The 25,523-nt window shown below is 45.3% G+C and overlaps 1 protein-coding gene across 3 annotated transcripts in view; it reads right to left on the bottom strand.

Moving 5' to 3' along the window:
- The window catches only part of DNMBP (dynamin binding protein), a 127,449-nt gene that overhangs the window by 33,485 nt on the left and 68,441 nt on the right, over positions 1-25,523 (bottom strand). The window contains exon 1 of one of the 3 annotated variants that reach the window (XM_023206402.1): positions 15,877-17,158. The exons of the other annotated variants lie outside the window; for them this stretch is intronic. Within the exon in view, the coding sequence (XP_023062170.1) occupies positions 15,877-17,029 (1,153 nt within the window). The 5' untranslated portion in view covers positions 17,030-17,158. Of the gene's footprint in view, positions 1-15,876; positions 17,159-25,523 lie in introns of those variants that run through there. 3 annotated transcript variants of the gene reach the window in all.

The following is a 25,523-nucleotide window of genomic DNA, read 5'->3' as shown; positions in this document are numbered from 1 at the left end:
AAAAAAAAAAAAAAAAAAAAAAAAAAAAAAAAAAAAAAAAAATTGAGTAATTGCAGTGTTTTAGAATACAACCCAAATTCTGGTTTCTAGATGCCATTCTCCACTAAAAGGAGGCAGGGTTCTTTGGAGAAATGGCTAATTTCAGGGCTGGGGCAGAGAAGGTATAGCTGAGCCTGAAATGTGGAAGAAAGTGAAGAAGTACTCAACAACATTGTGGGGACAGGTCAAAGGGCACAGAAGCCAGCTTGAAGGGGCTCCCACTGGCCAATCTGGCACAATTTGAGTATAAATGAAAAAGCACAACAATGGATTATTTCACTGAATAAAATAATCTGTAAGTTCACATTGATAACAGATAAGAAAATAAATAAAGGGGGGAGAAGAGAAAGCCCTTTCTTATGGTAGAATGTCAGCTGATAAATAAGAAGAAACAATGGAGTCAGAAAATCACCATTTTAGGCCAAGTATGGTGGCTCATGCCAATAATCCCAGCACTTTGGGAGGCCGAGGCTGGTGGATCACTTGAGCTTGGAGTTCAAGATCAGCTTGGCAACACGGTGAAACCTCATCTCCACAAAAAACACAAAAATTAGCAGGGCATGGACTGGCACACACCTATAGTCCCAGCTACTCAGGAGACTGAGGTGGGAGGATGGCTTGAGCCTGGGTGGCAGAGGTTGCAGTAAGCTGAGATTGTGCCACTGCACTCCAGTCCGGGTTAAAAAAAAAAGTCTGGCCAGGTGCTATGGCTCATGCTTGTAATCCCAGCACTTTGGGAGGCTGAGGCGGATGGATCACCTGAGGTCAGAAGTTCAAGACCAGCCTGACCAACATGGTGAAACCCCATCTCTACTAAAAATACAAAAATTTGTATTTTGCCTGTATTTCCAGCTACTCAGGAGGCAGAGGTTGCAGTGAGCCAAGATTGTGCCATTGCACTCCAGCCTGGGAGTCAGAGCAAGACTCTGTCTCAAAACAAATCCATGTTCATACAAAATACACACTGAAACTTATTAAGGGGCATGATATACGCAATGTACTCTTAGTTCATTAAAAAAAAAAAACTGCATGTGGAGAGTGGGGATTGAAAGAGAATGAGATAAAAACAGCAAAATGTTAAATATTGGTGAATTTGTATAAAATGTATACAGGAGTTTCATTGTACTACTGCAATTTTCCATATATTTGATATTATCCAAAATAAAAATTAAAAAGACAGAAAAAGCTCTTTCTTGAACTTTTTGGTAGAATGAATGGCAAAACTTGAAGCATAACCCTCATTCCATCAGTGTTCAATTATGATTCTAAATTCATTGTGTTGTATGTAAAATTTATTTTTAATAGCCTTGTTTTAAATTTTCTTTGTGATCTCAAAGCAACAGACTCTCAATCCCAAATTTGGTCTCATTAGTGCCAAGTTGAGAATAGAAACTCATTTTAAATACAAGACTAAAAAGATCTGGAGAAGGAGAACATTTACTGAATTCCTATCACATGCCAGGTACTTTACAGATTATATCCCTGAACTCATTTTATACCCACATCAGAATTTTTAAGTAGGTATTATTACTCCCATTTAATAGGTAAGAAAATCCAGGTTTAGAGAGGCTGACAAACTTGTCTGAGGTTATATAGTGAGTAAATGGCAGTTGTGGATTTAGAACCTAAATATATTTAAATCCAAATCCTGTGTACTTAATCCTGCACCATTTGGTTTCCCAGGCCTGGAATCTCAATGAGAAAAGGTCAGGGGCTTATTTGCTGCAAATCTTAAAAACTCCCTGGAAACCACTGTGTACTCTCCTGAGAATCAAAATTCTACTAATTATAGTAGTTGAAAGCACAAAGTACCAGCAAGCACTTACTCATCAATCAGAAGCCAGCCAGCCTATGGATTAGATTTTTATTTCCTTAAAATGGAGAAAAACAATAGCAATTCTTTAACACTACCAGCATGCCCTCCCCTCCCACCGGAAAATGGGGTTTACTCTTGAGCAGCCTTTAAAACCCCAAACATTTTTAAAACCCCAAACTAAAAACCCCTGTGGGATGTTTTCACTAAATTGCAGTTTCCTGGACACCACCCCTGGGATTCAGAGTCAGCAAATCTGGGTGGGACTGGGGTATCCGCAATTTTAATAAAACCCTAGGTGTCTGTTTGGACGAACGGAGGCAAGATGGTGCACTTCCGGGTTCTTCTTCACCACCAACTCTTTCCGCGCGCGCGAAAATGCAGCCGGCGCCCGGGACGGTGCAGACCAACTGGGCATGCGCCAGGTGACATCAAGTCAATCCGAAGAGACCAAGATTTACCTGGTCGCACCTGCGGAACGCCCCTGACACGCCTGTGCCCCGCCTATTGCCCTCCCACTCCTAGAAAAGCCGCTCTCCGCCACTGAGCCGCGCGGCCCTCTCACAGCCCCAGTCCTGTCGGGATGTTGGGACTGTGGGAAGTCCGTCCGAGAGCCCCACGGGGGGACTCTGCCGGCCTCCTTCGCCGGAGGCCGACAGACTTCTCCCGCACACCTTAGGTTACCAAAATAAATGTGCAGTGTTGCTCCTACCCTTGCCTACCCGCTGGTTCTTTTGCGCCCGCTCGGCTGGTCTTAGAAAAAACAAATCAGTTGGTGCCGAAACCCGGGAGGAGACCCCTCCTCAGGCCTCTAGGGATTGAGGAACCTCCTCCTGCTTCCACACCGCAGACGGACCAGGACCTGAGACCCGCTTCCCTCACTCTCATGGCCTCTCTGGGGTAAGTGCCCTTGTCTCCTCTTTACCTCCCTCGGCCAGAAATCCTGTGCAGGTCCGAGGCCCATAGGCCCATTTGGAGCCACCAAGTGGCTCGGGAGACCCCTTCAGGACGGAGACGTCCGCCTGAAGGTAATCTCCACTTTGGCTCCATGAGCCTCCAGTCTGTCTCTGCTGGTTCCAAAGGACGCTTTGAAGCCAGGCAGAGATCCACTTCCATTTCCATTGTGTCCATTGTGTCCCTCGGCCAAAATCCTGCGCAGGTCCGAGGTCCATTTGGAGCCACGAAGTGGCTCGGAGACCCGTTCAGGACGGAGACGTCCGCCTGAAGGTAATCTCCACCTTGGCTTCAAGAGCCTCCAGTCTGTCTCTGCTGGTTCCAAAGGACGCTTTGAAGCCAGGCAGAGATCCACTTCCATTTCCATTGTGTCCATTGTGTAAGTAAAGAGGAAACAAACGGGAAACCCCCCCCAGTCCAAATTTCCAAAGAGCACCCCCTTAGGGTGCCTCCTAGCCAATTTAAAAACCTTACAGCTTGAACAAGACCTTAGGAGGAAGTGGTTAATTTTCCTTTCCACTGTGGCGTGATCGACCTCAGCAGTTTCTGCCAGCGGCTAGGCAAGTGGTCCGAAATTAATTTACATACAAGGCTTTTGGGCCTTAGGCTCTCGTCCCTATGCTCCTTCTCTCCCCGCTCTCCCCACCCCCTCCCTTCCTGCCCAGACTCCTCCTTCCTCCTCCTTATCTACTAGTAATCCACTGGGTCCCGTGCCTCCTTCGGGGCCCCCAACTGGCTGTCTTGAGTCCCCTATCTCTGCCCACACCCCCCTACAGTGTTAGCACCTTTGCGAGAGGTGGCTGGGGCGGAGGGGGTAGTCAGAGTACATGTCCCTTTTTCATTGGCCGATCTTTCCAAAATTGAGAAGCGTTTAGGTGATTTCTCAGCTAATCCTACCATATACATAAAGGAATTTAGATACCTTTGTCAGTCCTATGACTTAACTTGGCATGACCTCCAGGTTATCCTAACCTCTACCCTAAACTGACTGAGGTTCTAACCCAATATACCCAGTTAGATCCGGCCTCCCCCAGAGGGGCCACCATTTTGGCGTCTTATTTCATTTCTCAATCAGCTCCTGACATTTGTATAAAACTTCAAAAGGTAGAGGATGGTCCTCAGACACCAATACAAGACCTGGTTAAATTAGCCTTTAAGGTCTATAGCTTCCGAGAGGAGACGGCAGGCTCGCCTTGAACAGAAGGCACAGCTCCTAGCAGCGGCTCTACAGCCCAGTCGTAACCCCAGACCAGAGAGCACACACCCCTCAGACTCCAAAGCTACAAAAGGAGCCTGCCTGCTATAAGTGCGGCAAGGCAGGACACTATGCCAACAGGTGTCCGCAAGGTCCCCGAGTCCCAACGCAGCCTTGCTATAAGTGCAAGGCATCGGGACATTAGGCCAGTGAATGTCCTAACCCTCGTCCACCAGCAACCCCCTGCCCTGCTTGCCAGCAGGGAGGAAACTGGAAGTCTGATTGCCCCACCCTGAGAACAGGTGCCGCGCCTCCGCGTGACCCCCTTTCCCAGGATCCTGGGAGCTCCTTCCAGCTCCTACATCTGGACGACGACGACAACTGAAGGTGCCGAGACTCGGGGACCCCCATCACCCTCGCCAAGCCGCGGGTAACTCTCCTGGTAGCGGGTAAGACAATTACTTTTTTAATCAACAGCGAGGCTACCTATTCTGTTTTGCCGTCCTTCTCCGGACCTAGCCTTCCATCCAATATCTCTGTAGTAGGAGTAAGTGGAAAGCCATCCACTCCACGAAAAACTCCACCCCTTAATTGCTGCCTGGCCAACAACTACTTTGCGCACTGGTTCCTCATTCCCAGCTAAAAAGGGCCCCTACCGAAAGCAATCAGTGGAAATCAGTTTGGCTTTCCCCCACTCGCCTCAAACTTACTAAATTTTCTTAACTATCTCATACTCCCCAACCTTGCCAGGACTATCCTTCTGGGTTTTGCCCATATTCCAACAAATGCTTCCATTCCTCATTCCTATACTAATACTGTGCCTTATTTTATTTTTCATCCGTGCGTCCAAATACCAACCATGGGCCCCGACCTTAACGACGCCCCTTAACAGCAGGAAGTAGCCAGACAGACCACGGCGCCCCTTTATCACTATTATCAATAAAAGGTTGGACTGTTTGGACGAACGGAGGCAAGATGGTGCACTTCCGGGTTTTCACCACCAACTCTTCCCGCGCGCGCAAAAATGCAGCCGGCGCCCGGGACGGTGCAGACCAACTGGGCATGCGCCAGGTGACATCAAGTCAATCCGAAGAGACCAAGATTTACCTGGTCGCACCAGCGGAACGCCCCTGACACGCCTGTGCCCCGCCTATTGCCCTCCCACTCCTAGAAAAGCCGCTCTCCGCCACTGAGCCGCGCGGCCCTCTCACAGCCCCAGTCCTGTCGGGATGTCGGGACTGTGGGAAGTCCGTCCGAGAGCCCCACGGGGGGACTCTGCCGGCCTCCTTCGCCGGAGGCCGACAGACTTCTCCCGCACACCTTAGGTTACCAAAATAAATGTGCAGTGTTGCTCCTACACTTGCCTACCCGCTGGTTCTTTTGCGCCCGCTCGGCTGGTCTTAGAAAAAACAAATCAGTGTCTTTCCCTCCTCTTTCTCTTCCTCTCTCTTTAAAGGAGGGGGCTGTTGCCCAGGCTGGTTTCAAACTCCTGGGGCTCTCAAGCGATCCTCCCACTTCAGCCTCCCAAGTAGCTGGGACTACAGGCATGTTGTCACTGCTCCTGGCAACCCAAGGTATTTCTGAAGATACAGGTTACCTTCAGGTGCCACAAACATTTATTAACACTCAAAGAGAGTTTTCAAAGATTAAGTCAAATTTGAAAGTCTGGCTTGAAATGACTGTTAAGTATAAAAACTTTTTCCTGGTCGGGCGCGGTGGCTCACACCTGTGATCCCAGCACTTTGGGAGGCCGAGGCGGGCGGATCACGAGGTCAGGAGATCAAGACCATCCTGGTTAACATGGTGAAACCCCGTCTCTACTAAATATACAAAAAACTAGCCGGGCGTGGTGGTGGGCGCCTATAGTCCCAGCTATTCGGGAGGCTGAGGCAGGAGAATGGCGTGAACCTGGGAGGAGGACCTTGCAGTGAGCCGAGATTGCGCCACTGCACTCCAGCCTGGGCGACAGAGCGAGACTCCGTCTCAAAAAATAAAACAAAATAAATAAATAAAAACTTTTTCCTTTATGCCATATATGCCTTTATACATATATTCTAATAAAAATATCAGCTCTAAAATTTTAGTAACTGGGCCACACGTGGTGGCACATGTCTGTAATCCTAGCGCTTTGGGTGTCTGAGATGGGAGGATTGCTGGAGCCCAGGAGTTCGAGACCAGCCTGGGCAATATAGTGAGACACCCGTCTCTTAAAAAAATAAAATTTTTAGTATCTCGGACAACAAAGCGGGAGAAAGTGGCCTTCACCCTCAGCCAGCTGTGGTGGAAAAAGAAGCTTTGAATCTTGCACTTCCCCACTATGTAGCTGGGGAGCCCTGGAAATGTCCACTTTTATCTCTTGGCCTCAATTTCCCAATCTATAAAACGAGGATACTACTACTTGCTTTGCACAGTAGTTGAGGGAGTTAAACAAGGTAATAACCCAACAAACATCAGTCCTTTTCCCACAATGGGCCCGAATATGCCACCTGCACCTGATAGATGGTAAATGCACTTGGCAAAATGTACCAAGCAGACAAGTGCCCTGTGCAGACTCTAAAATTCCACTTTTCTATGAGAACAATAAAATGTGCAGATGAGCTCTTTCTTCCTAGGATAGCCCTGCACATGTTAAAGGAGCTGGGACTGTTGCACAAATTTACTTCCTGTGATAAAACAATTCGTTGTGGGGTTCCTTCAGTAGTTGTGGCTTACCTCCCTTCCCAAGTCCTGATTCCATTCCTTCTCAAGACACCCCCAACCCTTTCCGGTTAGTACATTATTACCAGGCTCACTTCCTGAAGTTCTAAGGAAGGGAGTCATTAGCCCACGGCTTTCCACAACTCCATCACACACACTTCAAAGCTTAAGAGTAGAGCCATGCACCCTTCCCTTGCCTCAGAAAGCTGGCTCTTTCTCTAATGGGGAACATTTTGAGCTCCCGGCCAGATCCCAGGTGCCCTTGAGTGGGGACGAAGAGGCTGCCTGTTCCACTTCCTTCTGTGCTGGCTCCCACACCCCAGGACCTACCTGCGGCGCCCAGAGTTGGCTGTGTGTGGAGGTGTGGGCCTCAGGGGAGGCAGGCAGGGTAGAATCTTCCCAGAGCTCTGGAATGCTCCACAACCCCCTAAAATCCTTTGAATAGGGTCGGCATTTCCCTCAGGCTTCCCATATTTACATATGAATCGCGCAAGTCACCCGGGCTATCACAGCAGGGCTCGTCCTAAAGGATGGAGCTGGAACCCTAAGCGTACTGGACTGAGAAGTGCACCAGCAGGCCCAGCAGTACCTGGGATCAACGCCTTCCTTTCTATTTGGTGTCCTTTCCTAGTCCTAAAACCCTCGAAATTCCACCTCGGGAATTTGAATCTAAGATTATTCTCTCTTCCTTTTCTACCCCATGCTAAACCTTTTTGTTGTTGCTTTGGGTAGGAAATTCTTTCCCTCAAAAGGGAAGAATTCCAAAGGCCCAGCCATCTCTTGTGATGAGAGGCAAAACTGTAAAGTGGGCAGCAGTTGCCTGTTTAGTTTGCCCCTGGGCCTCTTTCTGCAGTCTTTCACCCAGAGCTTAACCAAGGGACCCCAAACATCCCCCTCCTTTAGTCAATGAACCCTAAAGCTATCACAGAGCAGATTTCAGCTGGGTGGTCCCAGGACAGCAGGAACAGGGATGGCAGGAGTGATTCACCGGAATGTCCCGCTCACATCTTCCAAACATTTACACTTAAATGAACCAGGGGAGAAGAAAGGTGCACAACAATATGCCACAATTTTTTAAGAAAATGCATGATTTTATAAGAAAATAGAGAACAGGGAAAAGAGATGAAAGAAAGGAAAATCTGCAAAAACCCATATATATTTCTATATAAACATATAGGCTGGGCGCGGTGGCTCACGTGAGGCCTGTAATCCCAGCACCTTGGGAGGCCGGTTCTGAGGTCAGGAGTGATCAGCCTGGTCAACATGGTGAAACCCCATCTCTACTAACAATACAAAAAAATTAGCCTGGTGTGGTGGCACATGCTTGTAACCCCAGCTACTTGGGAGGCTGAGGCAGGAAAATCGCTTTAACTCGGGAGGTAGAGGCTGCAGTGAGCCGAGATCATGCCATTGCACTCCAGCCTGGGCAACAAGTGTGAAACTCTGTCTCAAAAAAATATATACACACACACAAACACATATATATACACATATATACATATATACACACACACATATATATAAAATATATAAGTGTACAGAGAAAGGTCTGGAATGAAAAGACACCAAATTCATCCCAGAGTTTGTCTCAGGGAAGGACCTAGGATTTGGGGTAGAAGTTGAGATCAATGAGGACTTGACCTTAACTGATACTTTTTAACCTCACAGGCACAAAATAATTTAAAAAAAAAAAAAAAAAAGGTCGGCCAGGCACGGTGGCTCAAGCCTGTAATCCCAGCATTTTGGGAGGCCGAGACGGGCGAATCACGAGGTCAGGAGATCCAGACCATCCTGGCTAACGCGGTGAATCCTGGCTAACACGGTGAAACCCCGTCTCTACTAAAAAATACAAAAAAAAACTAGCCAGGTGAGGTGGCAGGCGCCTGTAGTCCCAGCTACTCGGGAGGCTGAGGCAGGAGAATGGTGTGAACCCGGGAGGCGGAGCTTGCAGTAAACTGAGATCCCGCCACTGCACTCCAGCCTGGGCGACAGAGCTGAGGTCATACTGGCTGAGCGCAGTGGTTCATGATTGTAATTCCAGCATTCTGGGAGACAGAGGCGGGAGGATCACTTGAAACCAGTTAGAGACCAGCCTGGACAACATAATGAGACCCTCAGTCTCTACAAAACAAACAAAATTAGCTGGGCGTGGTAGCACGTGCCTGTAGTCCCAGCTACTCCGAAGGCTGAAGTTGGAGGATCACCTGACCCTGGAAGGCTGAGGTTGCAGTGAGCTGTGATAGCTTCACTGCACAACAGCCTGGACAACAGAGAGAGACCCTGTGTCAAAAAGAAAAGAAAACAAACATTTATATGACACTACATGTGTCATGCACTGTTCTAGGTATTTTACAAATATTAATTTAGCTTCATAACACCCTATTGTCCCCATTTTACTGATGAGGAAGGGAGAAAAGTTAAGTAACTGCCCCAGTAAGTAGAAGAGCTGAGATCTGAACCTACCTTGGCTCTAGAGTCTATGCTCTTGACCAACAGCTATTCTGTCTCCAGTTTTTTCCCAGGCAGGCAAACCATATGCATTCTAACCTGGAATTCCACCTTTAAGTTTTGGTAGCCATCTGGTAGCTAATAACAAAGTGGTGCAATTCTAGAGCACAATTTAACCTCATATTTAGAGCCACAGTTTGCCCACAATAAGACTGTGAACAATGATACGTTTAAGCATATTTGCACATATTAATATGATTGCATTTGTAAAATGCCACCCAATATAACATAAATTATAAATCCCTTAGACAGGCTGGGCACAGTGGCTCATGCCTGTAATCCTAGCACTTTGGGAAGCCAAGGCAGGCAGATCGCCTGAGGTGAGGAGTTCGAGACCAGCCTGGCCAACATGGTGAAACTTTGTCTCTACTAAAACTACAAAAATTAGTTGGGCATGGTGGCATGTGCCTGTAATCCCAGCTACCTAGGAGGCTGAGGCAGGAAAATCGCTGGAACCTGGGAGGTGGAGGCTGCGCCTCCAACCTGGGCGACAGTGAGACTCTGTCTCAAAAAATAAAAAAAAATAAGTAAATCCCTCAGACAGAATCTAATCTAGTTGTGTCATATACAGCAAATATACCACAGTATTCCAGGTAGGTAATTTATGGCAGAAATTATGTGAAATGAAGGGAAAGGCCAATTTTATCAAGTCCTTTCATTTTAAAAGTTAAAATCTAGGGCAAAGAGGGATAGGGGAGTAAATTAAAACTTTAATACTTTTTCTACTTTAAAAAAAAAAAAAATCAAACCTCAATACTTTACCTACTTAAAAAAAAAAAAAAAAATCAAACCTTATAGCCCAGGATCCCATTTTTAGGAATTTATTCTACTAAATAATTGGACAAGGGCACAAAAATATGTTCATCCAGGGATGGTTAATGTTTTAAAAAGTTTAGAAGCAACCTAAACAGAAAGAACTAAAATTTCCTCAAAAGGGTCTGGGTAGAGAGCAGTGGAGCATGCCTGTAGTCCCAGCTACTCAGGAGGCTGAGGCAGAATTGCTTAAATCCAGGAGGCGGAGGCTGCAGTGAACGAGAGCACACCACTGTACTCCAGCCTTGGTGACAGAGTGACTCTGTCTCAATAAAAAACCAAAAAAGCAAAAGGGCCCAGGAAAATAAACTATGCCATGTCCATATAATAAAATACTCTTATAAGGCCAGGCACAGTGGCTCACACCTATAATTCTAGAACTTTGGGAGGCCAAGGCAGTGGATCACCCAAGGTCAGGAGTTCAAGACCAGCCTGGCTAACGTGGCGAAAACTCGTTTCTACTAAAAATACAAAAATTAGTTGGTTGTGGTGGCATGCGCCTATAATCCCAGCTACTCCGGAGGCTGAGACAGGAGAATCACTTGAACCTGGGAGATGGAGGTTGCACTGAGCTGAGATTGCGTCAATGTACTCCAGCCTAGGCTACATCTAATGTGAATTGCTGAAAAAAGTTTATGAAAGAACTATAGTTTTGTTGAAAAGAGAAAAATATTTCAAATGCACATATTTGGAAAAAGTGTTAAAGGTGACAGAAACTGATTTTTTCCTTTCTTTTCACTTATTCCCATTTCTAGTATTTCTATGATGAATATATAATATTGCTATGACAAAGAATAATAAAGTAGAAAAAAGAACATTTGCTGTAAAACGAGAATGTTCTAACAGTCAGCCCCCAATTACCGTTAGTCCATTTCAAACGTTCTTCACCTTTTAATAATCTGAGGTTTCTTTCCTATCAATCCCTTTAAATGGATGAAGAAAACAGGGGCCAGGCGTGGTGGCTCACGCCTGCAATCCCAGCACTTTGGGAGGCCAAGGCTGGTAGATCACGAGGTCAGGAGTTCAAGACCAGCCTGGCCAACATGGTCAAATGCTGTCTCTAAAAAAAAATACAAAAATTAGCTGGCACAGTGGTGCCCACCTGTAGTGTAGTCTCAACTACTCGGGAGGCAGAGGCAGGAGAATCCCTTGAACCCAGGAAGCAGAGGTTGCAGTGAGCCAAGATCACGCCACTGCACTCCAGCCTGGGCGACAGAGTAAGACTCCGTCTCAAAAAAAAAAAACATAAGTAAGTAAAAAAGGAAAAGAAAACGTTGTTGAAATAATATACAAAAAAGAAAGCAAAAACACAACTGACTGCCTAGCAATGCATCTACAGCAGTCTTTCTGCTGCAAACCCTGAGAGGAGGCAATTTGTCTGTACACGTGCTCATCTCCTCCCCAGCCCTGCCTGGAGGAATCACAAACCCTGGTTTTCCATGTTACCACAACACTCCGGCCAGCCCACCCAACCCCCACTGCTTTTCCTCCAGCACCTACTTTACTATTTGGAGAAATTTTATCCTGCTCTGTGTAAAACTTCCAGAGCTGCAGGGCTCATAGCAGACTTCCGGGATTACCAAACTTCAGAGGTAAATCTATTACAGCTAGGTCCTAAATCTCAACAGCAAGAGGAAAAACGTTCCTGGTGGCTTTTGCTCTGTAATGCCAGTCTATTTTGGCAAGTAGCCTGAGGTGAAGTCCCTGCTGGGAGAAATTCCACCTTGGAGACCTAGCTAAAAGCCTCCCGAAACCCCCTTTCATCTCCAGGTCCCAATCTAGGCAAACAGGATAACAAATGAGGATCAAGTGCCCAAATTACTGGAGTCTGCAACTTCTTATGCGGCAGGATAGTGAGTTTAATATTAGGAGTAACTCAAACGCCATTTCTGAACGCTCACCAAATACACTAAATCCTAGCGAGGTATGCTGATAAGCTTAAAACTGTGGGGTTATTATTTTTTAATATTTAGGCAGCATAAGTAAAATAACAGGGCAAAGATAATTTTTGTAAAATAATTAAAGATAAGTTATCACTGTTTGATAAGCAAATTTTTATGTCAGTCAAAAAATCTTTACATGAAAAGCTCTATTTTCTACACACACACACACACACACACACACACACACACACACATACTCTGATGTTCTATTTTACCAAGACTCTTGAGGCAAGATAATACTGCTCACATTTTACAAATGAGGAAACAGGCAAAGAGAAATAAAATGACTTGTTTAAGACCAAACAGTTCATAAAGCAGTATATTCAAAACTAGCCTCCCAAGCCAGTGCTCTCCATTAAACGTGAAGGCATGCTCTGGATTTTGTGTGTTATCCATAAAAGCATGGCCGTTTCCTGCATTATATTTCCATTAACACTACAGTGATGGTTCAAAATGTGTTCAACTACATAACCCTCTGGCTATTTTTCTATCCTACTCTATAAAATCACTTTCTTCAGTTTATATTAATTAGGCGGTTTACTTTTACTCCTTCCACTTGCTCTCATAACATTTTATGTATCGTTTACAACTATCCCACCTTCCCCCCAAAAAATCAATTGATCTAAATTATAATCGTTTAAAGTTTTAATTATAGGCTGGGTGCTGTGACTCACACCTGTAATCCCAGCACTCTGGGAGGCCAAGGCAGGCAGATCACCTGAGGTAAGGAGTTTGAGACCAGCCTGGCCAACATGGTAAAACCCCGTCTCTACCAAAAACACAAGAATTAGCTGGGTGTGGTGGCGCACACCACCAGCTACTCGGGAGGCTAAGGCAGGAGAATTGCTTGAACCCGGGAGGCGGAGGCTACAGTGAGCCAAAATGGTGCCACGGAACTACAGCTTAGAGGACAGAGGGAGGCTCCATCTGGGAGCTGGGGCAAGGATATGGAAAGCTGAAATGTCCTCTAAGCATTCCGTAGTTTCAGTCAAGTCGTTTCATCTGTTGGAACTTCAGGAATAGCAAAACAAGTGGAGTTAAACTAGATGGTCTTTAAAGTTAGTTCCATCTGAGTGAATGAATCTATTCTAACAGGCAAGATATAAATTCATGAAACAAAATAATAAGACAAAATAGAATAAACTTAGGTAGTTAGTGCTTAGGTTTTTTTTTTTTTTTTTTTTTTGAGACTGAGTCTCGCTCTGTCGTCCAGGCTGGAGTGCAGGGGATCTCAGCTCACTACAAGCTCCGCCTCCCAGGTTTACGCCATTCTCCTGCCTCAGCCTCCCGAGTAGCTGGGACTACAGGTGCCCGCCACCTCGCCCGGCTCGTTTTTTGTATTTTTTAGTAGAGACGGGGTTTCACCGCGTTAGCCAGGATGGTCTTGATCTCCTGACCTCGTGATCCGCCTGCCTCGGCCTCCCAAAGTGCTGGGATTACAGGCTTGAGCCACCGCGCCCGGCCTGTGCTTAGGTTTTATTTATTTAAAAGGGTGAACCTAATCTCTCAAATAAGGATTACTGTATTTCCTTTTTTTTTTTTTTGAGATGGAGTTTTACTCTTGTTGCCCAGGCTGGAGTGCAATGGTGCGATCTCGCCTCACCGCAACCTCCGCCTCCTGGGTTCAAGGAAGTGACAGGCGGGTGGGGCAACTTGTAAAGGGGAAGGGAGGTGGGCAGATAAAACACAAAGAAATGGCCATTTATGAGCACCTACTATGTTCCGGATATGTGATTGTTTTATTTTTCTATCTCATTATGAAACAGGTATTATCTTCACTTTACAAATTGAGAATCCGAAGTTCCAAGAGGTTACGTAATTTTTGTCAAGTTAAGGCCATTTAGTAAATGGAGCTGAGATTTGAACTCGAGGCAGACCAACTCTGATGCTTGTTCCTTTGTGTAATTACACAGTGTTCCCTTGTAATATTCACGAAGGGTGATGGCGTGAGAGAGCTAACAAAAATGTTAGAATGCTGAAAGATTTCTAGTAAAGACAGAATTTGTTACAGGTCAAGGAGGATATTAGGGGTACAAAAAGCGGTGAACTAAATATGAATATACTTTCAAAAGTTAAGTCCTTAAAGATACAGAGAGCTGTAGAAATGGAAATGACATTGGGTGGAACCGAGCTGGTTTCAGAGAGATCAGAGGGCATATTACAACACGGCAGAGAGAAGGGTTTGACTCCTGTGAAGTCCAACAGAATAAACACACTTTGATTGCAGTTGGGAGGCTTAATACAATAAGGAACTAAAGATAGGAAACAAAGTTCACAGAAGGAACAGATGTGGGGGTAGGGAAGAGGAACAATACAAAAACCAGTATCAAGAAGGAATTTAGAAGTTATCCAGTCCCTATCATTTCAGAGAGAAAATGCACCCAGGAAAAAATGATTAGCTGCTAAAAACCTGAGCCTCCCAACTAAAGCTGGGTTTGGTTTCATTTTTGTCTTTATAGGTGCAGGTTAAGAGCCTGTTAGGTCCAAAATGGTGCCCTGGAAATTCAAGCTAAGTCAAGCCCATGTTGGAAGACCACCAGGTAAACCACTGGCCGTTCCAGGACCACAGCAGGCTTATCATTTCAGTCTGTGGTGCCTCCCAGTACAAATCTAACCAGCCAGCCCATTCTGAAGGAGACCTAGATGAGAAACTTTCCACTTAGCAGGAGGGTATGAGATGGATTTTCCAGATCATTCACATTCTCTGACTAACCTTTATCCTCTGGTCACAGCCTGGACCCCAAAATTGGCCAGAACCAGAAGGGCTATTTGGCATGAAGACAACATACGGCATACACACACACGAAAGGTTTAACAGGGAGTCCAGTAATTATAAAAATAACATAGTAGAAATAAAGTTCACTTATGAGAACTGAAGAAGAAAAGACATAATGGCAAGAAAGAAATAATCTCTACATGATAAAAAGACTCCTAATATTCTCATTTCACAGATAATGTAGTTAAGGCTCAGTGACATGAAGTGATTTGAAAGCTAGAAATAATCTTCTGGATTCTACAAGAGTGTCAGTACTCATCATTCACTTAAGATTCCTGAATGTCAAGGAGTGAACAATCGATAAAACAAGTCAGGGCTACTCTGGGCACACTGCCTATGGGGTAGTCCTGCTCTGAAAGGAGCAGTAAAAACATATTAAAACCAAAATTAAGGCCTGGCAATGGTGGCTAATGCTTGTAATCCCAACACTTTGGGAAGCAGAGGTGGGTGGTTCGCTTGAGCCCAGGAGTTCAAGACCAGCCTGGGCAACATGATGAAACCCTGCCCCTACAAAAAAAATAAAAAACTAGCCGGGCATGGTGGCATGTGCCCATAGTCCCAGCTACTCAGGAGGCTGAAGTGGGAGGATGTCTTGAGCCCAGGAGGTTGAGGCTGCAGTGAGCCATGACCATGCCACTGTTCTCCAGCCTGAGGGACAGAATGAGATCTTGTTTCAAAAAAATAAATAAATAAAAATAAAGTCAAGTCTTCTTTTCCATTAATGTCCAAAGAAGTGCAGGGACTGAGAGGAAAAAAAAAAAAACACGCCAGGAAAATGAATTTCAGCTTGACACCCTGATAATAAACTTGCTGCCCCAACAAGGTGAACAAAAACATGAAAGTAAGAAAGTAACGATACTTGAGATTAGAGACAACTGAAAAAAACAAGAAGAGTAAATAAAAGCTCCCATGAGAGCGCTGTCCAAATGTTGCATATTTTTAGCACTGTATATACTCTTGCTCTGTACAACACCTTCCAAAGTAATCAAATCTCTAAGGTTGTTCTCACCCAAGATGCACTTGATAAGAAGTTCAGGGCCTGGGTTCCTTAAGAACACAAGTGCTCCTACTACCTGGTATAACCACCCTTTAAATCTATTTTTATGCTTTATCCTAAGAAGGCTGGCTGAGTTCATACCTTGGGTTTTCTTCCTGTTTTGCACGAACTCTGAGCGCCTGAGGGTGCTGGGTGCTGTGCGGCGGAGGCAACTATTCCTTCTCCAAATCTCTGGGCCATTTAATTTTCTCTCTTCCTCTAAATGCCACATATTCTTCTCTAATGACGGGCTCTGAGGAATCCCCAAATGACGTTCTCCTTGGTCTCCCCTGGTACACTCAGTCTGCAGACCATCCAGAAGGATCCTGCTGCCCCCACGTGCCTTCGTTCTCGGTATGTCAATGCCATTATACTCCGAATTCTCCATTTGATGGAGAGAATCTGTTCCTCTGGAATTACGGGATTTATATGCACAGTTTGCAAATAAAGCATCATAGCCTTCATTTTCTGTATCAGAATTACCCTGATCCATGACATGAGTCTTAGCTTTGGGATACATGTTGTCATTTTGATAAACATTCCTGTCCCCTTCATGGTATTTGATAAATTCTTTATCTTCCTTGACCCCATTCAAATCTGAAAAGCTCACAGGCTGCCCATTAGGATAACTTCCAGGAACATGATATAAATTGCTGTGTTCTCTCTTATAAAAATTAGTTTCCTGACAATCCTCAAGATTATGATTAACATTCCTATGATCTACATACCACAACTGAGGTCGACCTAAATTCGCTGAAGAATCATCCAAACCCCTACGATCAGTCAATTGTTCAGCTTTTTTAGAGTCCTCAGGATTATAATTCAGATTCTTACAGTCTGGGTAGCCATTTTCCCCGTATCCACCAGCTTTTGAGGTCACATCTGGGCTTCTCGTGGGTGAATTATCCTTCGTCCCAGGGCTGGGACTCTCATAATCTACATTTTCTGGACTCCTATAACCATCATGACCTCCGTGGTACACACAGCCCTTTCTACTTTCATGTGCTTCCCCACAGTCCACATAGCTTAGTTCACTCTGCTCAAAATCCCAGTATCCACAATCCCTTTTTCTGTAGGGCCGATGCTGCCCTTTGGCCCAGTACCTGGGATCCAAGTCATTTTCTCTGTAGAGTCCATCCGGCACCGTAAGGTTCCTTTTCCGTACACTCCCGTAGTCTTCATACTCCCAGGTGGAGTCCCAGTGCCTTTTTTCCTCCACTTCACTTTCTTTTCTAGCCTTGTGGGTTTCACACATATTCTATGTGCTTAAAGAAAAAGGTTTTACTTTTCTTTTCCATGGGCCTGGTCTGGGCTGTGGACAGGTGCAGTCTAGCCTTAGGCTGGATTTGTCCTGCTTAAAATGTCTCCCAAGCATTCCAGACACTCTTCTTGTCGCTCTGGTCAGAGCACAGAGAGATGTGGAGTTATTTCAACCTCAGGATCCAATCAGCGAGCTACTCTATCTTTCTCCAGAGGCCAGCAGATAATGAGTAACTAGTATGCATGTGATTGGAGTTGCCAGCTTGTTTGGTGTTTCCCTCAAGCTGGTCAAACTGGCTTGGCTGCTTTACTTGCTGAAGATAGAGGCATTCTGCTGCTCTAAAGGTTTTGCAGGAAAAGTCGTGTGAAAGAGACACAGCCCCCACTTTAGAAGTCCAGGTCAGGTCACATATCAGTCTCTCCTGCCTCTCTAATCCTTTAGTAAGCCACCAGGGGTATAAACAAATGCTTTCCTTCCCATGCAGCTCAAGCTGGACCTCCATTCCCCATCCTCCAAGTCCACCTTTCTAATCCATGAACATCCAAAACCTTTCAGGACTTCACCCCTTAACTTAGAGGCAGGACTCTTCTGAGTGCTTTGGTTTTCTGGAATTCAAGTCACCAGTTAGTGTATACTCTAATCGCAAGCTGCTCAAGCTCCCACCTGCAGACAGTTAGTCATACAACTGAAGGAAGAAAAAGTACTTCCTTTTCCTTTGATCTGGAGAGTAGGTGATTTTATAGTGTAAACACTCTTCCCAGAATGGAGTTAGGTATGCTTTCACATTTTCCCAGATACTTGTCATGCCAGGGAAGCATCAAAAACATTAATTTCTTAAACTTATTTTCTAGTTAACTCATACAACATATTTAAGAAGTGGAAAATGAAGACAGAAATGAAAAAGGCAGGTAAATGGCTATTTAAATCAACACACATTAGCTGGTTACCTATCACAGAGGAGGCACTGTGGAAGAGAAAAAGATGAACAAGTGAGTCCCTGCCTCTTACAATGCAGAAGCAACCCGCTTAAAGGAAGATCGAATGTGATAAGTGCTATGGAGCAAAGACAAACAGCAACCGCACCAAAGCAAAGCCCCTGGTATGGCAAGTGGAGGCTTCAGGGAAGCGGTCGGATTTAAACACTGACTTCAGGGAGAAGCAGGATCTCTGCAGACTTCACATATGGAGCACTAAGAAACGGGGAATAATCTGAAGGATATAATACGTGGTAAATAAGAGAGGAGACTGAAGAGATAGGTTGGGGTGGACCCCAGAGGATGTCAATGACATTTATTTTATTCAATGGAAAGCAAAGAGTCATGAGGTTTTGAGCAGGGGAAACATGCTAAGAGACAGGCCTTAATAAGATTACTCTTTTAGCTGTCTGGTCATTCATTGGATGTCTAGGAATGATTCCTTGAACTTAAACTTTATTTGTGAAATAATATCCAGAACCCTGAGAAGAACTGGGTTATATGCTTTGTTAATAACTAGATATTTACTCTTGGATAATGACTAATTCTCTCTGGGACTCAGTCTACCCATCAATAAAATGAGGTGGTTGGCCACAATGACTCCACTGATTCCCCCAGCGGGTTTTTTTTGTTTTTTTTTTTTGAGACAGAGTTTCACTCTTGTAGCCCAGGCTAGAGTGCAGTGGCGCGATCTCAGCTCACTGAAACCTCCGCCTCCCGTGTTCATGTGATTCTCCTGCCTCAGTCTCCCGAGTAGCTGGGATTACAGGTGCATGCCACCATGCCCTGCTAAATTTTGTATTTTTAGTAGAGACGGGATTTCACCATGTTGGCCAGGCTGGTCTCAAACTCCTGACCTCAGGTGATCCACTCGCCTCGGCCTCTCAAAGTGCTGGGATTACAGGCGTGAGCCACTGTGCCCGGCCCCTACAACCTTAACAATCCATGTTTCTATTTTCCCTCACAACTTATTTTTCCTTTCCTCAAATACTTGATTTGCTACTAGGTTCCTTTTGGATTCTTTACTGACTTACTGAATAAGCCTTTATTTATTTACCGGAGTTAGGGTCTTGCTCTGTTGCCCAGGCTGAAGTGAAGTGGTACGATCAAAGCTCACTGCAGCTTTGAACTCCTGGGCTCAAGGGATCCTCCCACCTCAGCCTCTCTAGTAGCTGGGATTATAGGCATGTGCCACCGTGCCCAGCTCGAATGAAACTCTAGATTGTCAAATCTTCTTTTATTTCTTATTTTCTGAGACAGAGTCTTACTCTCTCACCCAGGCTGGAGTGCAGTGGCATGATCTTGGCTCACTGCAACCTCCATCTCCAGGGTTCAAGAGATTCTCCTGCCTCAGTCTCCCAAGTAGCTGAGATTACAGGTGCACGGCTAATTTTCATATTTTTCAGTAGAGACGGGGTTTCACCATGTTGGCCAGGCTGGTTTCGAATTCCTGAACTACTGACCTGATCACTCCTCAAGTGATCCGCCCACCTGGGCCTCCCAAAGTGCTGGGACTACAGGCGCGCTGGGCCTGAATGAACCTCTGTATTGTCAAACCTTCTGATGTCCACTTGTTCTGGTGCCTTGTACCTCCTCAACCAACAGCAGCAGCAGTGACAGCCCTGGCAGCTACCATGTTTTCAGTGTGTACTATGGGCTACGATCAGCACTAGGAAGTTGGTAGAGGTTTTTTTTTCCATTTTCACTACCCTCCTAGGAGGGTATTTATTATACTTGTTTTACCACAGATAAAGAAACAATCTGGGAGTGTGAATAACCTGTCCAAGATCACATAAGCTAGTACATGGCAGGGCTACAATTTGAACCCAGATCTGTTTGATTTCATGGCACTAGACTAAGAAGAATATCTCAAAACACAGTAAATCTAAATTTCCCTCAAACCAAGTAAAGAAACAAATAGACACTATCCTGGCCTAATTCAAAAGTGGATCACTACTGAGGCAAGCCGTGTACACCCCAACACCACCATTCCCTCTTTGTTTCCAGTCCTGGCCGACCAACCCTGCCCCGAGCTGGGCCTCACCAGCCAACCACCATGAGCACACAGAATGGCAGTGACACACAAGACAGCCCAGCACTCAGTGATTCAGTCATTACAACCTATTACCAAAACCCAATAAAGACTGCGACTTGGTTCACCAAACCAACAGGAAGTCAACATTATTCGGGAGAATAGCTTTCACCACAAGTTATAACAGAGCAACAGTGTAACAGAGAGAGCACTGGAGACCAGATGAGGAAATGACACCTGCCTTCTACAAGTTCAATTTCTGCTAATAACCAGTTTGCAGGGATGATTACCCTCTTTGGCTGTCACTTTCCTATGTAGGAAATGTGGACATGAATGATTTCTCTGCCACTTTAAATCTAAAATTCTATGATCTTGCTTATTTCTAATCCAGTTAAAAGATTAAACTTTCTCTGTTATAGAAAACAAAGTTCTCTAGCACCTTGATATCTTTGATAAAGCTGGCAAGATAAGAAAAACACACCTAATAAATCAACCAAGAGAAGAGATAAAAAGAGAGGACTAAATTATAAGTAAGGATCCTAGTTATAAAAAGAAATTATTGGCCGGGTATGGTGGCTCACACCTGTAATCCCAGCACTTTGGGAGGCTGAGGTGGATGGATCACTTGAGGTCAGGAGTTTGAGACCAGCCTGGCCAACATGGTGTAACCCCGTCTCTACTAAAAATACAAAAAATTAGCTGGGTGTGGTGGTGGGCGCCTGTAATCCCAGATACTCAGGAGGCTGAGGCAGGAGAATTGCTTGAACCTGGGAGGCAGAGGTTGCAGTGAGCCAAGACAGGCGCCACTGCACTCCAGCCCGGCTGCCAGAGCGAGACTCCGTCTCAAAAAATAAAAAAAAGAAATTATAGTTGGGCAAGTGGAGAGCGAACAGTTGGTTACAAAAGGGGGCTTCCCCCTCCTTTTCTAAGTCCGATTGCCTTTAGGACATTAAAGATAAGCAGTCTGCATAAAGAGGTCAACTCCCTCAGCTTTACTTCCACACTACTACGACCCAGATCTAAACAAAAGCTATGAATGGCTTGCCATTTTTGAGTAATAAATTTGTGTACAGAGAAAGTGCCCGAGGGAAAAGGGAGAATGACTTTTCTATTTTTCTCAATGCTAGGACTGCTGGTGAAATAGAACCTTGTAGACAGCCATCCTTCCTTCAGCACCCCCTCTCACTTTACACAACAGTCACACTACAATGGCTCTTTTCGGCAGTCCTGAAGCACCATCCCACCATGATGTTTGCTATCTGCTCCTAGGGGGTGGGCTATCATGACTATTTGTGTGACGCCCGGAGCAGACAGATAGGCTGCCACCTATTCTAGAAGTGAAGATGGGGAAGTAGGGTTTGGAAAGAGAGAGAAAAGAGGGAGAAGGTAGAGGAAGGGTAAAGGAAAAAAAGGGAGAAAAGTGTGCCAAAAAAAAAAAAAAAGAGCAAGAATATGTAACTCCGTAAGATTTGTGGATTCCTCTGTGACTGCCCATGTTGTTGCTCCACTCTGAGGGTCAACAACCCCTCACTCTCTAGGACTCTGCCCAGTGACATTCCGATTCCTATAGTTCTTGCTATTTTCCAGAGCACCATGCAAATATCTCTCTTGGCTAACCTATGTTGTTACTTCATTATACTTGCTTATCTCCTTTTATTATACTGAAAGTTCCTTGAGGGCAAGGATGGTCTAACTTGTCTTTCTATCTCTAGCGCAGCTCTATAGATGGTAAAACCTCTTTGCAAAAATTATAACACTGAGAAAATTATAACAGAAAATTATAACAATGAAAGAGATCTGATCTAACCAACCCTCGTCTTGTCTTTAACCTCCAAACTGCCTGTGATCACTCCTGGACTTGGCCTAAGCTAACTGTGGGAGAAATTTAGTTTACAGTTGAAATGGAAATAGCCCTTCCACAAAACTAAACCACTTTTGTAAAACTAATGAAAGATCACCAAGTCAGAAGGATGAGAGGAGTCTAATTCTGCTAAGATGTAGACATAAAGGATTACTAGCCATTATTTAGAAGGTAACAAGATTTGCAACTTTCACAATTACCCCTTCAGATAACACCATTATTGCAGAACCCAGGATTAATCTTTTAAGATGTCTTTTCAGGCTTTTGCATTTCTAAGGACTGATGGCTCCACCTGGACCTGTCAATCAGTCCTGCGGTCCCATTCAGCAAGGGACTTGGTACAGGAGGACCACTGTCCACACCCCTATGATTGCATCCCCAATCAATCAGCAGCACCCATTCCCTTAGCCCCCTGGCTGCTAAACTATCCTGGAAAAACCTCTGCATTTTTTAGACTGATTTAAGTAGTAACTCCCATCTCCCACATGGAGTGGCCAGCTGCATGTCAAACTCTTTCTTCATGCAATGGCCTCAGTGAATTGGTTTTGTTTGTGCAGTGGGCAGGAAGAACCCATTGGGTGATTACAATGGGGCACACAGTAGGTATTTAAATGTTTAATGAATCAATGCATGTAGCATTTATTTGGCACATGCTAGATGCTAGGTAGAGGGCAATCTAGCTTAGAGGTTAAGTGCACAGGCTTTGATAGCCCTGGATTTAAATCCTGACTTTGCCACTTACTAGCTGTATAATCTTGGGGAGGTTATTTAATCTCTCTAGGCTTGTTTCTTCACCTTTTCACCATCAAACCTACCCTGCTACCTGCCTGTGAACCCGAATGCTCTGCCTCCCTCCTTTAACAACAGAGGAAGTGTCTCTGCTCTGATCCCAGGCCAATCTCTCCATGAGCTTGCCGGCCCCCTCCCCTCCTGACCCCGCAGACACTGTTCTATCTAACAGCAGTGAGGCCCCCTCTCCCTGCTTCTTCAATGTGCCCATTTTAGTGGATCAGTCCCACGAGTTTATGAACACGTGCTAATGTTTCTCGTCTTACAAACGACTTCCGCTGGCACTTCAATCCAACGTCCCCTGCTGCCACTACCCTTTTTTGGTTTCTTTTATAGCAAAACTCTTCAAAAGACTTTTGAGCACACTAAATGCTCGATGCCTCTCTTCCTTACCTCTCATTTTCTCTTTAATCCACTCCAACAGGGCTTGCATCCCAACATCATCCCTTCAGTGAAACTGCTCTTGATAAGGTCACCAAATCCCATGGTCATTTCAGAGACTTCACCTTACTTGGCCTCTTGGCAGCTTCTGATCCTGTCACTTGCCCTTTCTTTTTTTGAGACAGAGTCTAACTTTTTCACCCAGGCTTATGATCTTGGCTCATTGCAACCTCCATCTCCCATGTTCAAGTGATTCTCCTGCCTCAGCCTCCTGAGTGGCTGGGATTACAGGCACCTGCCACCATGCTGGCTAATTTTTGTGTTTTTAGTAGCGACGGAGTTTCATCATGTTGGTCAGGATGGTCGCAAACTCCTGATCTCAAGTGCTCCGCCCGCCTCGGCTTCCCAAAGTGCTGGGATTACAGGCGTGAGCCACCAAGTCCGGCATCACCTGCCCCTTCTTGAAACCGTTTCTCCATTTGGCTTTCCTTCTCCTTGGCTGGTTGTTTCTTCTTTGCTGGCCCATCTTTCTTGTCTTCTGCATTCCTAAAGATTGGAATGCCCCAGGGCTAAGTTCTAGATCATACTCTCCTATACACCCAATTACCTGGCACACAGCACGAATTCAAGAAGTATTAATATGACCAGAAATGTGGTTGCTACTTGCAACTCCAATCCTTCCAGTTGCCTAACCTCATGGTTACCCCTCAGGGTTACCCTTGACTCTTCTCAATCTTTTTTTTTTTCTTTTTGAGACGGAGTTTCACTCTTGTTGCCCAGGCTGGAGTGCGATGGTGCGATCTCGGCTCACCGCAACCTCCGCCTCCCAGGTTCAAGCGATCCTCGTGCTTCAGCCTCCCTAATAGCATGTGCCACCACACCCAGCTAATTTTGTATTTTTAGTAGAGACGGGGTTTCTCCATGTTGGTCAGACTGGTCTCGAACCCCCGACCTCAGGTGATCCGCCCTCCTCGGCCTCCCAAAGTGCCGGGAGTACAGGTATGAGCCACCGCACCCGGCCTTTTCTCAAGCTCTTATACTTTACATCTAATCCACAAGCAAGTCCTACTGGCTCTAACTTAAAATATGCTGAGAGCTGAGCACCTCTCATCATCCCCACTGCTGCCACCCTGGTCCAAGCTGCTGGCATCCATCCCTTGCCTGGGTCACTGCAGTAGCCTCCTAACTGGTCTCTCAGCCTTTGCCCTGTGTCTCTTCTGTTAAATTGTAGGTCAGGTCATATTATTCCCCTGCTCAAAACCTTCCAGTAACTTCTCTTCTTACCCTAAATGATGAACAACAACTGTGCCGTTGCTCTAGCTGAACTGGTCTCCTTGCTCTTCCTCAAACACCTAACACACTCTCGTGCTTGCTGTCTTATCTGTCTGGAACGATGCCTCCCACCTCCAGAAATGGTTTGGCTGGGCCCCAACAATCTTACTCAAACATTATTTTTCAGAAGGTTTTCTCTGATTTCTTTCCTCCATTGATTGTTTTCCCTTCTGACAAAAAAGCAAAAAATAAACTCAGAGTTTTACTTACTTATTGCTTGTCTCTTCCCATGAGGGCAGAGATTGCTACTGTGACTGGATAGCACTACCTGGAATACAGTGGGAGCTCAATCATACTGGTTGACTGATGACTGTTCTGTCTTTTGGGTCTTATTACATCTGGTAAAGTGAACAGTAAAAGGAGGCAGCAAGCAGCTCAGGTAGGGATGTGATGGTGGGAACGCTCGCAACTAAGGGTCTCAGGCCATCTGAAGATGAATTATTTTCCTGTACCGTGCTGCAAAGCCTCAGTGAAATCTGAAACCGAAACTTAAATACCTTGATGCATTCCAGCTTCTCCACCCTGTGCCTGGAGCTGAGTGAGGAAATGTTCACAAGGCCATCCTACAAACTGCTAAGAACAGTGACTCACAGGTCAATTATACCTCAGTTCACCATTTTAAGCTACATTTCTTGACATACATTCAACCATCCAACCTAAAATGAGAAACTAGTTTCTCTCCTGACTTAACATAGCCGATTAATAGGTTCTGATGATGGCTGCTGTCTTATACTAGGATAAAATCCTTTACAAGTAACTCTGAGCTCATTTTTACTGAACCAACACCCTGAACCAGATGTTACACAAGTTGAAGATACTTGCTTTTTTCTTACATACTGACAAACTAGAAAGAAAGATTATTATTTCCTCTACATAAACTTTCGTTATCTTGAAAGACCACAGAATGGCCGGGTGCGGTGGCTCATGCCTGTAATCCCAGCACTTTGGGAGGCCGAGGTGGGCAGATCACCTGAGGTCAGGAGTTCGAGACTAGCCTGGCTAACATGGCAAAGCCCCATCTCTACTAAAAATACAAAAATTAGCTGGGCATGGTGGCGGGCACCTGTAATCCCAGTTACTTAGGAGGCTGAGGCAGGAGAACCGCTTGAACCTGGGAGG

The sequence above is a fragment of the Piliocolobus tephrosceles genome, chromosome 9 (assembly GCF_002776525.5).
Source record: "Piliocolobus tephrosceles isolate RC106 chromosome 9, ASM277652v3, whole genome shotgun sequence".
Taxonomy (NCBI): Eukaryota; Metazoa; Chordata; class Mammalia; order Primates; family Cercopithecidae; genus Piliocolobus; species Piliocolobus tephrosceles.
Note: the sequence above shows the minus strand (reverse complement) of the source record. Positions and strands in the feature narration are given on the sequence as shown.